Below are 14,034 nucleotides of genomic sequence, written 5' to 3' on the forward strand. Positions count from 1 at the left end.
TCCTTGACGTCTCCAACATAGTTGGCAGCCATCATTTCTGCTCAGCGTGAATAAACTTTCATCAGTGAACAATACTGAGGCCCACTGGTGCCTCATCCAGTGTAGATGCTCCCTAGCCCATGGAAGACGATGACGCCTGTGCCTGGTGGTGTGGTCATGTACCCTTGCAGGTCGTCTAGCAGGCAGATCATGCTAATGTAAACGAATGGTCTGACGTGACACTTGAGTGCCTCGGTTCCCCAGGGCATTGTTCACAATGAAGCAGTCATCAGTGTGGGATGTGGTCAAAGGACGTCCACTATGCCTTTCTGTGACTCTTCCAGTCTCTCTGTATCTCTGTTGCAACTGCTGATGACACTCTGTGACACTCTAAGCTCAGTGACCACTTCCGTCGGAGAACATCCTGCTTGAAGCCTCGCAATGACGAGGTACTGTTGATCAATTGTTAGGTGTCATCTTGGTCTCATGATGTCAAAAAGTGAACAGCATGATGAGGAGGACTGTTTAACTACCAAATCTAATTGAACCAGGAAATTTACCAAACAGCTGTTAAGAATTTTGCTGTTAAGCTCATTGTTGGAGAACAGCAAGTTGTGCAAAAAGTACTGAAACATTGAACAGTTTGACATGTGCATTCAGAAGTTTTTCAGAAATTAAGTTCGCCTGTAAAGGTTAGAGGGCATTTTAGTTTCATCCTGAAATTTCACCCACAAGCCAAATATCCCTAACTTTTTGTGAGTAGTGTATATTCAATAAAAGGTAAATCTAGCACTGCAATGAAATGTAATAAAATGTAGCATTTATTCCATACTTGTTAAAATGCTATACATCAAGTCCCCTCCAGGTACTTAGTCATATACTATCTACGGCTAAGGACCTGGAGGGGTCGGAAACACGTCAGGCGGTGTGATGTTTCTACACTTGGACTTGATGTATCGCATTTCAACAAATATGGAATAAACGCTACATTTTATTACATTTTATTGCAGTGCTGGATTTGCCTTTTATTGGATATTTTGGAAGGCTGAAGCGGCCTGATTCGTGTGCACTCACTGGAGGTGAGCTGACAAACTCCACATATTTACAGAATGATATATAGTTTTATTGGAAAAGTTTTACTATAATCTGTATTTCGGTCATCTAAATTTCAGTCTATTCAGAGCTTTGAAGTCAAGGAGGAGGTCCTATCAGTGATTGACAGCTAGGTCTGTATACACAGCCATAGAGGGAAGACTGTCAATCACTGATAGGACCGCCTTCTTCACTTTAAAGCTCTGAATAAACAGACATTTAGATGACCGAAAAACAGATTTTAGTAAATCTTTTCTTACAAAACTATATATCAGTGTGCTCAGCTCCTCCTGCTCTATAACATGCAGCCTGCAGCTGAGACACTGTGTTTAATGTGACAGGTTCCCTTTAAGTGTTTATGAGCTATCAGGAGTTCACAGATATGGCCTCTTTTACATGTCAGTGAATCACGCTAATCCATTCACTTCAATGTGTTTGTTCACACATCAGTGGTTTTCCACTGACTATGGCCTCTTGCACACGAATGTGTGCTCCCCGTGGCCGTGCTGCGGCCCACAAATTGCGGGCCGCAATGCACGAACACCCAACGTGGGGCAGACGCAGTGGATCGTGGACCCATTCACTTTAATTGGTCCGCGATCCGGCCGTTCCGCAAAAAGATAGGACATGTTCTATCTTTTACGGAACGGAAGTACGGGACGAAACCCCACGGAAGCACTCCGTAGTGCTTCCGTAGGGTTCTGTTCCGTGCTTCCGTTCCGCACCATTACGCATCTCCGGATTCACGGACCCATTGAAGTGAATGGGTCCGCGTTTGTGATGCGGAATGCACACGGAACAGTGCCCGTGTATTGCGGATCCGCAAATGCGGTCCGCAATGCGGCCAACTGGGTGCACACGTTTGTGTGCATGAGGCCTATGGGTCAGAAACATGCACTACTTTGGTCCATGATGCAGACCAAACACTCCCATTGAAGTCTGCGAGTCAGGGAGAAGGAGCTCAAGTTCTTGCAGGAGAAGGAGCTGCAATTCTCGCGAGAACTTGAGCTCCTTCTCCCTGGCTAAGAGCAGGGTGCTCTGATTGGACGCGCTCGCAGCCAGGGAGAAGATAACCGCGCCCAGGAGAGATACAAGTCCACGCCTAGTGTAACCGAGTCGCCTCATTAGCATATGAGGCGCCAAAAGATACGGGGACCACAGCGGACGGACGGGGGGCTCTTTAGAAAAAAAAAAGTGCCAAGACATCAGTGGGGGCCGCACTATAAGGTAGAGTAATAATTAGATTAAGGATATCCAGGTGAAAGGTCCTCTTTAGGCCTCTTGCACACTACCGTATGGCTATTTCAGTGTTTTGCGGTCCGTTTTTCATGGATCCATTGTTCAGTTTTTTTGTTTCCGTTTCCGTTCCATTTTTCTGTTCCGTTTTTCTGTATGGCATATACAGTATATAGTAATTACATAGAAAAAATTGGGCTGGGCATAACATTTTCAATAGATGGTTCCGCAAAAACGGAACAGATACGGAAGACATACGGATGCATTTCCGTATGTGTTCAGTTTTTTTTGCGGACCCATTGACTTGAATGGAGCCACGGAACGTGATTTGCGGGCAATAATAGGACATGTTCTATCTTTCAACGGAACGGAAATACGGAAATGGAATGCATACGGAGTACATTCCGTTTTTTTGCGGAACCATTGAAATGAATGGTTCCGTATACAGACCGTATACGGAATGCAAAAAACAGCCCATAAACGGAAAAAAAATGGTTGTGTGAAATAGGCCTAACGGTGTAATCTTTGATCTTCTGAAGTTCATAAACACTTATTTAAGCCATACTCTTATCAGCGTGACAAGAACTGAGCTGTAATGAGTATTTATAAGCTGTCAAACGTTCAAAGAACAGGGTACAGACTGAGCAGACGGCTCTGCAGGATGACAGAACTCAACTGATAGTCTGCAGATACACTCTCTATTAACCCCTGTAGTAAAACAGCTGGAAATTGAAAAATCTATTTATTTATTTTTGCCAAAAATGAGTAGAATGCAATAATAAAAAAATAGCCATACCCTTTAAAGGAGTTCAGAGCTGAACCCGGACATACCCAGAATTTCACCCAGGCAGCCCCCTCTGATATTAGCATCGGAGCATTTCTATACAGCGCAGGGCAAGTTTTTATTTATTTATAATAACACACTGCTAGGCGGAAGCTTCCGCCCAGCAGTGTGCTCGGTGACGTCCCCGGCTCTGATGGGCCGGCTTTAGCGCTGCCCTAGCCGTTTTACAGGTATGTCACCAGATCTCCTGAAAATGCCTTTGCCTTGCGCGATTCAGCGCAGGGCAAAGAAGAGCATCGGAGCATGAACTGCTCCAATGCTCATCTTAGTGGGGCTGTCTGGGTGAAAGTGTGGGTATGTCTGGGTTCAGCTTTGAACCCGGACAACCCCTTTAAAGGGGTTCAGCAGGCCAAAATTAGACAAATGGCTAGAATGGTATAAAAAAATCGATACCCTCACTACTCAGCCAATCACGATCATTCTCCTGCTATTTCCTGTTATTCCTGTGTGTCAAACTTGGAACAAGGGATCGATGAGGGTATTGATTATTTTTCAATATACCATAAATTTATGAACCACTGGAGCCTTTGAACTATGGGGATGAGATTTCTAATGAAGATAATTTGCAAAGTTGCTTCTTTTGGTTTTTAGATGTTTCAGGGGCATCGGAGCACAATTCATTGCTCAGATATTACTGTATTTAATTCTTAGGGGGACATTGTCGTAAATATGTCTCAAACTCTGAAATTCAGAAACCTTATTAGGGCTTGTTCACATGAATGTAAGGGCTCCGTACCTGTGCTGCGGGTCACATACGGCAGTTCCCCAATACACGGGGCACCAGCCGTGTGCATTCCGCATCATCGCGGATGCGGACCCATTGACTTGAATGGGTCTGCAAATCCGGAGATGCGGAACGGAGCGAAAGCACGGAACAGAGCCCCACAGAAGCACTACAGAGTGCTTCTGTGGTGTTCCGTTCCGTGCTTCCGTTCCGCAAAAAGATTGAACTTGTACTATCTTTTTGCGGAACGGACGGATCGCGGACCCCATTCAAGTGAATGGGTCTGCGATCCGCATGCGGCTGCCCCACGGTCGGTGCCCGTGCATTGCGGACCACAATTTGCGGCCCGCAGCACAGGCACAGGGCCCTTACGTTCGTGTGAACAAGCCCTTACAGACAGATTTGACGTCCTTGCCCTTTCCCGCTGTGCTCAATGTATTTATATCCGTACACATCCAATTTTCCATCTTCTTCAGCCGGAGAAGTGACAGATACATGTCATTTAACAAACTCTTTGGGGACTATTAATCAGTCCACGGGGAGGAGATGACACATAGTGATCACATCATTACAAGGTACTTTATGTCGCACCAGATTATCTCCACTCCCTTCTCCAATGAACTAAAAATAATTGGTGCCGCTCTATAACGTACACATCAGGTCTGAAAAATCACTGCGGCCCTGTGAATTAACGCCAGGAACATTGGCTCATTGAAGTCATTCCCGATGGTTTGCAGCTTGGTCGGCGTCTGTATAAAACAATGCTACAAAAGTCACAAGCATCAATAAGAATCAGCCGATGATAAAACGCCGCACTTGTAATAGGAATACTCGATGGCTGCCAGGAACTGACGAAGGTGAAGAGGTGGAAGTAGGTTTGTCACATCTACAGGGTCTGCTCGGTGTCAGTCGGTAAATAAAACCTTTATCAAAGGGAGGCATCAAGACTGGGCGCAGGCACCGAAGCCAGAAAATAGCACAAAAAAATAAACATTGTTGGATCTAGCGTCCAAATATGAACAGATGTCAAGGTGTTTGAAGTCTTATTTTAAGACAGACTTGTTGTCAGCAAAGAATAATAGTTCCTCAGAAAGAAAGGTCTGCAAAAAAAAAGATAGATAGATAGATATGAGATATACAGTATATAGAGAGACAGATAGATAGATAGATAGATAGATAGATAGATAGATAGATAGATAGACCCGCTATGACATCTTTTATAATCAGCAACTGAAACATCCAAGATCTGAACGCGTCAGCCTTTGGATGTAAAGTAAATGATTTAGACTTCACTCAGATTTTGAGAAACATAGATATTCAAATCCTTCTAGAAACATGGACTAAGGCAGAGAGAGAGTCCCTGGCGCCCACTGGATACAGGGAAATCTCTGTCCCGGCCCTGATTAATAAAACCACCAAACTTGGCCGCTGTTCGGGAGGAATACTAGTCTGGTATAAAGCGGAGCTCCATGAGCAGATAAGACCAGTGAAACGGTGAAACAGCCACATCTGGATCAGAATAGACCGCTCCATCCTCACCTCTCAGTCTGACATCTACCTCTGTGCGGCCTAAATACCATCACCTGAGTCCCTCTACTACAACCCAGAATGATTTGAGATCCTGCAAAGGGAAGCCACCCACTATCAAACCCTGGGCAAAGTCCTTATCATGGGAGACCTCAATGCCAGAACAGGCAGGGAAATAGAGTAACTGACCACAGATGGAAACATCTATATATATGGAGCACAGACTGACAGCGACAGCTCAAAACATACAGAGAGGAACAGTTACGACAGCACGGTAAATAAAAGTGGCAAGAAAATTGTTGAATCTTTGCTGAAGCCTAGGACTCCACATCCTCAACGGTCACACCAAGGGAGACTCTCTAGGAAGGACAACATTAAACTCCCAAATTAGGTAGCAGCGTAGTGGACTACGTCATCACAGACATGGACCCTGCAAACATTGGTGCCTTCATAGTCAGCCCACAATCACACCTGTCTGATCACAACCAAACATCCCTATATATTAAGTCCACAAACAAACCACGAGGACAAACACCTCAGCAGGTCGGGCTCTTCACACTACCTCCATCTTATAAGTGGTCCAAGATATCAGCTCAGAAATATAAAGAAGTGCACAATAAACCAGAAGTCCAAGGGATGCTCTACTACTTCAACAACAAGGTGTTTGGGATAAACACAGAAGGAGTCAATCAAGCTGTAAGAGACCTTAATATATTTTACAGCATGGCAAAAATGGCTGACCTGAAAAAGTACAGCCACCTGAAGCAAAAAGAAGATAACCTCAACACTTGGTTTGATGAGGAGTGCAAAGCTGTACGGAAAACTTTAAGATCGGCCTTAAATAAAAAGCATAGAGATCCCAACAACACCAACCTGCGGGAAGTCTACGACACAACGCAGGGGCAATACAAAACCCTCCTCAGAAGGAAAAAGCAAGAATATACCTCAACCAAACTTACACAGCTTGAAGATGCCCTCCAAGATAACCCCTTCCGGGAACTATGGAACCACCTGGGCACAAATGAGAAGAAAAGCAACGCTCCAGTATTTCAGAGACCTCTACAGAGACATCTCAAAAGCAGAACATAACCCAGACCAAGAACAAATGAAGTCAAAACTAAAGAGCATGGAAGAGATACTTAAAGATTTCCAAAACCCTCTAGACTCACCCATAACACTGCAGGAGATATCAGAGAGAATATCAACCATAAGAGGTAAGAAAGCCAGCGGCACAGATGGCATCCCACCCGAAATGATTAAGTACAGCCCACCAGCAATACAGGCAGCCATAGCAAAACTGTACATCATTGTGATGAGTGCTCGCTACTTCCCTCATGCCTGGAACCAAGGTGTCATAACCTCAATACACAAGAGCGGGGACAGGTATGACCCGGCCAACTACAGAGGGATATGTGTCAGCAGCAATCTGGGGAAACTATTTAACAATATCCTGTACCAGAGAATCCTCGGCTTTCTCACCCAGCACAATGTACTCGGTAAAAGCCAAGCAGGGTTCATGCCAAACCACCGCACCAGAGACCACGTCTACACCCTGCACCGCCTCATCCAGAGCCATGTCCACAACACAAAGCAGGGAAAGATATACGCTTGTTTTGTGGACTTCAAAAAGGCCTTCGACTCGGTGTGGCACCCAGGATTGGAGAGCGGAATAGGAGGAAAGACATACGACATCATCAAAAGCTCCTACACAGAAAACTGATGCAGCGTGAAGGTAAATGGGAAAAGGACTTACGACTTACTTCCAGCAGAGCCGAGGAGTCAGACAGGGCTGCAGCCTCAGTCCAACTCTCTTTAACATTTACATCAACAAGCGGTCAGCGGCTCTGGAGTCCTCCTCAACACAGGGTTTCATCCTCCATGACACTGAGGTGAAATTTCTTCCGTATGCGGATGACCTTCTCCTACTATCACCAACTGAGAAAGGTCTCCAAGACCAGCTAGTCATTCTGGAAAAATTGATCACCACATGGGCCCTTCCCATCAATTTAAAAAAGACCAACACTGTGGTATTCGAGAGAAGGAAAACAAACTCAGCCAGGCCCCCTACCTTCACGCTACACAACCGCCCTCTTACAGCCACCAACAGGTACACCTACCTGGGCCTGATAATTGACCAGACTGGGATCTTCAAATCAGCCATTGAGATGCTGAAAGACAAAGCATGAAAGACCTTCTACAACATCAGAAGACGACTGTACCACCTCAAGATAGATAGATAGATATGAGATATAGATAGATAGATATTAGATAAATAGATAGATAGATAGAGAGAGAGAGAGAGAGAGAGAGAGAGAGAGGTAGATAGAAGGAATCTGTCACAAGGAAATGTACTAATTCACTGATAAACCAGGCACATTGGGGAGATTTATCGAAGTAAAACTAGGCACACGGTCTGCCAGAGGATGTGCCTACTTTAATTATAATGTCTGCGCCTTGTAGAAATGCCGGTGTCCTTTCACTAGTGTTTTTAGAGAAGATGTGAAAATGCCTGCAAAAATTGCCAAGAGCTCCAACATGCTAGTTTTTTTTAAAAGCTAGAAAGACAAAAAAGCCATCTAATTAACCAATACGCCAGTAGCAAAAAAAAAAACACTTGTTGTGAGACCTATGCAGGCTCGGACTGGCCCACAAGGGAACAGGTGGATCCCCCGGTGGGCCCCTGACATAGGTGGGCCTCTAGCACAGCATTTCAACCAGCCTATATCTATTTAAAGGGAACCTGTCATGTGGATATTTGATTATAATCTAACTAATTATATACAATCATTAACTACTAAAAAGTACCTTAGATGTATTCACTTACTGGTGTGACAGATGGTTACCTCATAATATACACACAAAGATGCCGCATGCTAATGAGCTGATTTGAGTCCAGCGTGATGTCATTGAGTCCAGCGTATATTTAATTCAGAGCTATAGCCACTCCCCTGCCCACCTGCTGCTGATTCATATGGAAAATAACTGTCACTTAGCAGCAGGTAGGCGGGGAGAGTCAGGAGCTCGTGAATATTCATGACTTATCATTATCAGCTGGAGCTTTTCAATACAAGATGTTGGCAGATTGACTGGGTCAATTAAAGAAGATGACCCAGCATTTTGCTAAGAGAATCTGTCACTTATTTATGTTGCCCTTAGTTAGGACACCATAAAACTGGCGACAGGTTCCCTTTAAAAACTGGGTGGATTATTTAACAAACTACCCAGTTTTTTATTGACACATCAGGAGACTACGATGGCTTCTAGGAAGCCAGCCAGTATCATCTTTCCCCTGGGCCCAAACTTCTCAAAGGTGTTGGGCCCCAATAATCAATGGGATAGGGGCAGCACCTGTGTGGTCCCAGTGGTTATGTGACTGATCATGTGATCAGCGGGATGCCGGTAGCAGAAGGTTAGCCGATAGCACAACCCTAATACGGGCAATAGTTACTGGAATAGGGTTGATTTCCACTGACAGACAGCAGAGGCCCCCTGAGAGAAATCTGCTCTTCATCTACTAATTTTAGAATCTTATTGGTTGCCAAGGGCAACACCGCCACAACCAAAATTGTGTAAATACTGTACAAAATACAGCACTAGCGGTGTTGCCTATGGCAACCCATCAGGTTCGAACTTTCTTCCTGAAAGTGATGGCTAGGAAGTGATAGCACGGTATTGATTGGTTACCATTGGCAACTGCACTAGTTTGTATTAATAATAGGATAATGAGCGAGCACTCATACACTTGGCAACCAAATTGACATGTGCAGAAAATATTTATTAAATCCCCATAAAATACAAGTAATAAAATTTATAAGAACAATGTAGCAATAATATACAACATTACAGTCACATATATTGTGGTAGATATGATCGACACTATATTCATATGACTCAATAGTGTCGATAAATTCAATAATATATATCACACCAAAAAACTTCAAGTATATGCTGTTATTTGGGAAGAGGGGGTATTATCTTCTAGCGCTCTATCCCAATTTGGGAAACTGAATGTCACTGAAAATGTTGTAGGTGTATTCACTGGGAGTGCAATATGTTCATAAAGTGTCCACAGGAATCCTGATAATGTGAAAAGTCTCTTATAGCATATCCTTATAAGGTCGATATGAATATATTGATATTTTAATCTTGAAAATTTGTTTAATAATATTTTATTATAAAAAGTCATTTTATAAGTGTTAGCAATCAGATATCAAGTTTATATTTCACACAATGATATATCACACCAATTGGGATATCTGGGCCAAAAAACGCATGTGTCCCCAAAAAAACGCATGGAAACTGCAAGTAAAAAAAAATAAAAAATCAAGGCTGTATAGAATTATCCCCTGATTATGTGGGAGGATTCCCTTGCCAACTGGGAGTAGTATGAACAACAGGTGTCCGAGATTTGGGAAGCAATTAAAGGAATGGATAAAAATGGAGGCAGAGCAGGCAGACACTCGACCACTGAGGAAGGGAGAGTGAATCTACCCGAAACGCGTATGGTGAAACAAGTGATGTACCTGTATTGAAAAGCCTCCGATAATACTGTATGGCCATACAGAAGAAAATCTCTACAGTAAAGGATTAACTATTCTTATTGTCGAAAGCTGCACCAAAGGAAATTGCGGAACAGAGTGGCAACTCCCGCGATCTTTGGAACTCCCGCAAAATCTAAACCAGCTTGCTGTATGGAGCGACTGAATAAGCCGGCAAATATTTAAAGCTCCATTGAAGCAATAGGGAGACAGCAGACGCTAGACGGTAAGCCAAATATCGATTTAAAGTTTTCTTCGATTAAAAGCTCATATCGACCATAAAAGGATATGCTATAAGAGACTTTTCATATTATCAGGATTCCTGTGGACACTTTATGAACATATTGCGCTCCCAGTGAATACACCTACAACATTTTCAGTGACATTCAGTTTCCCAAATTGGGATAGAGCTCTAGAAGATAATACCCTCTCTTTCCCAAATAACAGCATATACTTGAAGTTTTTTGGTGTGATATATATTATTGAATTTATCGACACTATTGAGTGGTATTGAATATTCTATCAAATATTTCAACATAGAATTTTCTACCATTCAATTTATTGAATATTTCTATCGAATATAGTATCGATCATATCTACCACAATATATGTGACTGTAATGTTGTATATTATTGCTACATTGTTCTTATAAATTTTATTACTTGTATTTTATGGGGATTTAATAAATATTTTCTGCACATGTCAATTTGGTTGCCAAGTGTATGAGTGCTCGCTCATTATCCTATTACTACATTTGCCTTTTAAGAGAGGGTGGGGTGATTCCCTCTATATGAGCTTGCAGAACCATACCTTAACTACTTGCTAGTGAGCCACCACAACCTACCACTATAGTTTGTATTAATAGTTTTACATTTTATACATATATTTTTTTTATTCAGGATGACTCTGATGTGGAATGGAAATTTGCCAGGGCCAAGCTTTGGTTTTCGTACTTTGAGGAAGGAAGGACCCTTCCAGTGCCATTCAACTTGGTTCCAAGTCCTAAGTCTTTTGTTTACATTGCGTTGAAAATAAAATCCTTTCTTCCGAGAATCCTTTCCTGCCACTCAAGGGGTTTACAGGAGGACTCCGAGATGAACAAGGTATACGAGGCTCGTTTTCATACCTTTTCTACTTATGCAGTGTTTTTTATGTACATTATGTTTGTTCGTACCTTACAAATACATACTGTATGCATCCAGGCCAGGGCCTAGCATGTGCCCCAAGAGCTGTGTGCCAGAAGGAGGCTTAAACCCTCCCTGTCCTGTGATGGTACACCACATAAATGGCCCTGGCATGGGAGCCAGCTATAATAAACAGCTGGACATTCCAGGATCGGAGCTAGCTGCATATTGCTAAAAACACAAAAAATGCTAGAGAAAACACATATAAGCAAAAATGTCATAATGCACTATAGACTTTAAAGTCAACATCCTTTAATAATCATTTATGGAGGTCACTGTAATTTTGTAATATATATTTTTTTCCTTTATTGCTACTGTCTCCCATTCTGGGCTGTGGTCACATGACCATGTCCATGCAGCTCTTTCTTATTTCCTGTGATGTTATGTCCATGGGCGGGGCAGTGATAGGGGAGTGTCTATGTAACTAGCTGGGTGGGAGGAGCTATAGACTAGCTGGGTGTTGTTAGGGGCAGTGATAGGGGAGTGTCTATATACTAGCTGGGTGGGAGGAGCTATAGACTAGCTGGGCGTTGTTAGAGGCAGTGATAGGGGAGTATCCATGTAACTAGCTGGTGGGAGGAGCTATTGACTAGCTGGGTGTTAGGGGCGGTGATAGGGGAGTGTCCATGTAACTAGTTAAGTGGGAGGAGCTATAAACTAGCTAGGCGTTGTTAGAGGAAGTGATAGGGGAGTGTCCATGTAACTAGCTGGGTGGGAGGAGCTATACACTAGCTGGGCATTGTTAGGGGTGGAGCTGGAGCTGTGGCAGAGAAAGTTAAGGTGCATCATGGGTTTGGTTGGATACAGGAACAGGAAGTGCTACATACAGGATGTGGATGTAATAAACCAGAAGGATTGGGCTACATGGTGAAAACGGGTTAGGAGAGTCCAACTTGTAAAAAAAAAGCATGGAAAAGATGAGATAAGCAGCTACATGGGCATATCTGTTAAATACTGTAGTAATCCTGGAAACCCAGTATGAGACTGGCTCCATCTTCCTCATATTAGAGGAAAAATGTTCCTCCTGACACCACATACAGATTGGATCAATCAATCTCTAGGAATCAACTACATATAACTTAAATAACTATTTATTTCAGTCGGGGCATCCAGGCCCCTCTTGAACTCTTTTAGTGAACTCACCATCACCATCTCCTCAGGCAGAGAGTTCCATAGTCTCACTGCTCTTACCGTAAAGAATCCTCTTCTATGCTGATGATGAAACCTTTTTTCCTCTACAATTAGTGGATCACCTCTTGTCATAGTTCTGTCTTTTTTACGAACTAAGCAGACCTCAGTTTGTCATTCCTTCTCGGCAACGGTTAACATATCATAGAGGAAGTCCATGCAGCTGCTGCGGAGTCCAGCCCTGCTTTGTCTCATCTCTTTTTTGACTGGGTGACAATAATCTGTGGAGGAATCCCCTCTACAAAGGAACTGCATTGTTAGCAAACAAAGACATAGCCCAAGGGTAAAATGAGCACCAAAACCTTCTAGGGTGGCAAAATCTGGCACCACAATGGTGGACCACTTTGACCTTTGTTTTTGTTCTCCCCTCTCTTCTACATGGTCTTAAATTTTCTTGGATTTGATTTAGGACCCAAGTTTCTCGCAAAACAAATTCAATGCAATATTGCAGCATGCTAAAAACTCAGGCAGGCTGCAGTTCACAGGACAACCACTGGGTGGCCACACAAAGACATAGACGTCTTGTGACGGAGTATCAAAAAAATCAGGTTTTTTAAAGCTGGTTATCCTGTGTTACACATCTTAGGATATCTTGAGCCAAGAGGAAAGGTAAAGAAGGACACATTTGTATGCAGCCCACAGATTCTGTTTATGTCATACCCTCTGCACTAGTGATGAGCGGGAGGTGCCATATTCGATTTCGCGATATTTCGCGAATATTCGATTGAATATTCGTCTTATATTATTCGAAATCGAATATTCGTCATTATGCTATTTATCATAAATAATATGCGATTTAATTAATTGCGTATAGCGATTTTGTGTATTTTACGAATATTCGCCATATTGCTATATATTCTTGTTTTAGAATATGACGAATATGACGAATATTCTAAAAAACAAAGTTATAAAAATATAGCGAATATTCGTAAAATACACATATAGACTGAAATTTCACTAATGTAGTGCTATAATCTTTTTTTTTGTCTAAAAATTAGACAAAAAAAAAAAGATTATAGCACTAAATTAGTGAAATTTCAGTCTATATGTGTAATTTACGAATATTCGCTATGTTGCTAAGTATTCTTGTCTTACAATATGACGAATATTCTAAAAAACGAATACATAGCACTATATCCCATATATTCGTTTTTTAGAATATTAATTTCCCCCCCCCCAATTAGTACAGTTATTGCCCTTCAGCATACTCCTCCTTGACAAGCGTCCCCGTCACCATGGGAACGCCTGGTGGTTAGAATATACCATCGGATCTGAGTTTTCACTATCTAACTCAGATCCGAGGGTATATTCTAACCACCAGGCGTTCCCATGGTGATGGGGACGCTTGAAGTTAGAATATACCGCCAGGGCGCTGTGATCTGTGCAATTAACCCCTCAGGTGCGGGTTAATTACGCGGATCACAGCGCCCTGTGTGCCCTCCCCCCCACCTCCCCAGTATTAAAATAATTGGTGGCCAGTGCGCCCTAACCCCCCATCCCCAGTATTAAAATAATTTGTGGCCAGTGCGCCCTAACCCCCCCCTCCCCCCCAGTATTAAAATCATTGGTGGCAGTGGCCACAGGGTCCCCCTCCCCTCCTGGCAGTGACCACAGGGTCCCCCTTCCCCCCCCCGTCATTGGTGGCAGCAGGCAGTTCCGATCGAGTCCCAGTGTAATGGCCGTGCTTCGATCGGTTACCATAGCAGCCAGAACGCTAATGAA

General features: G+C 43.1%; 1 protein-coding gene across 1 annotated transcript in view; it reads left to right on the forward strand.

Moving 5' to 3' along the window:
• Positions 1-14,034, forward strand: part of TRPC6 (transient receptor potential cation channel subfamily C member 6) — a 226,089-nt gene that overhangs the window by 175,850 nt on the left and 36,205 nt on the right. The window contains exon 9 of the mRNA XM_040426299.1: positions 10,840-11,043. Within this exon, the coding sequence (XP_040282233.1) occupies positions 10,840-11,043 (204 nt within the window). The remainder of the gene's footprint in view (positions 1-10,839; positions 11,044-14,034) is intronic.

Source organism: Bufo bufo, chromosome 3 (genome assembly GCF_905171765.1).
Source record: "Bufo bufo chromosome 3, aBufBuf1.1, whole genome shotgun sequence".
Lineage (NCBI taxonomy): Eukaryota > Metazoa > Chordata > Amphibia > Anura > Bufonidae > Bufo > Bufo bufo.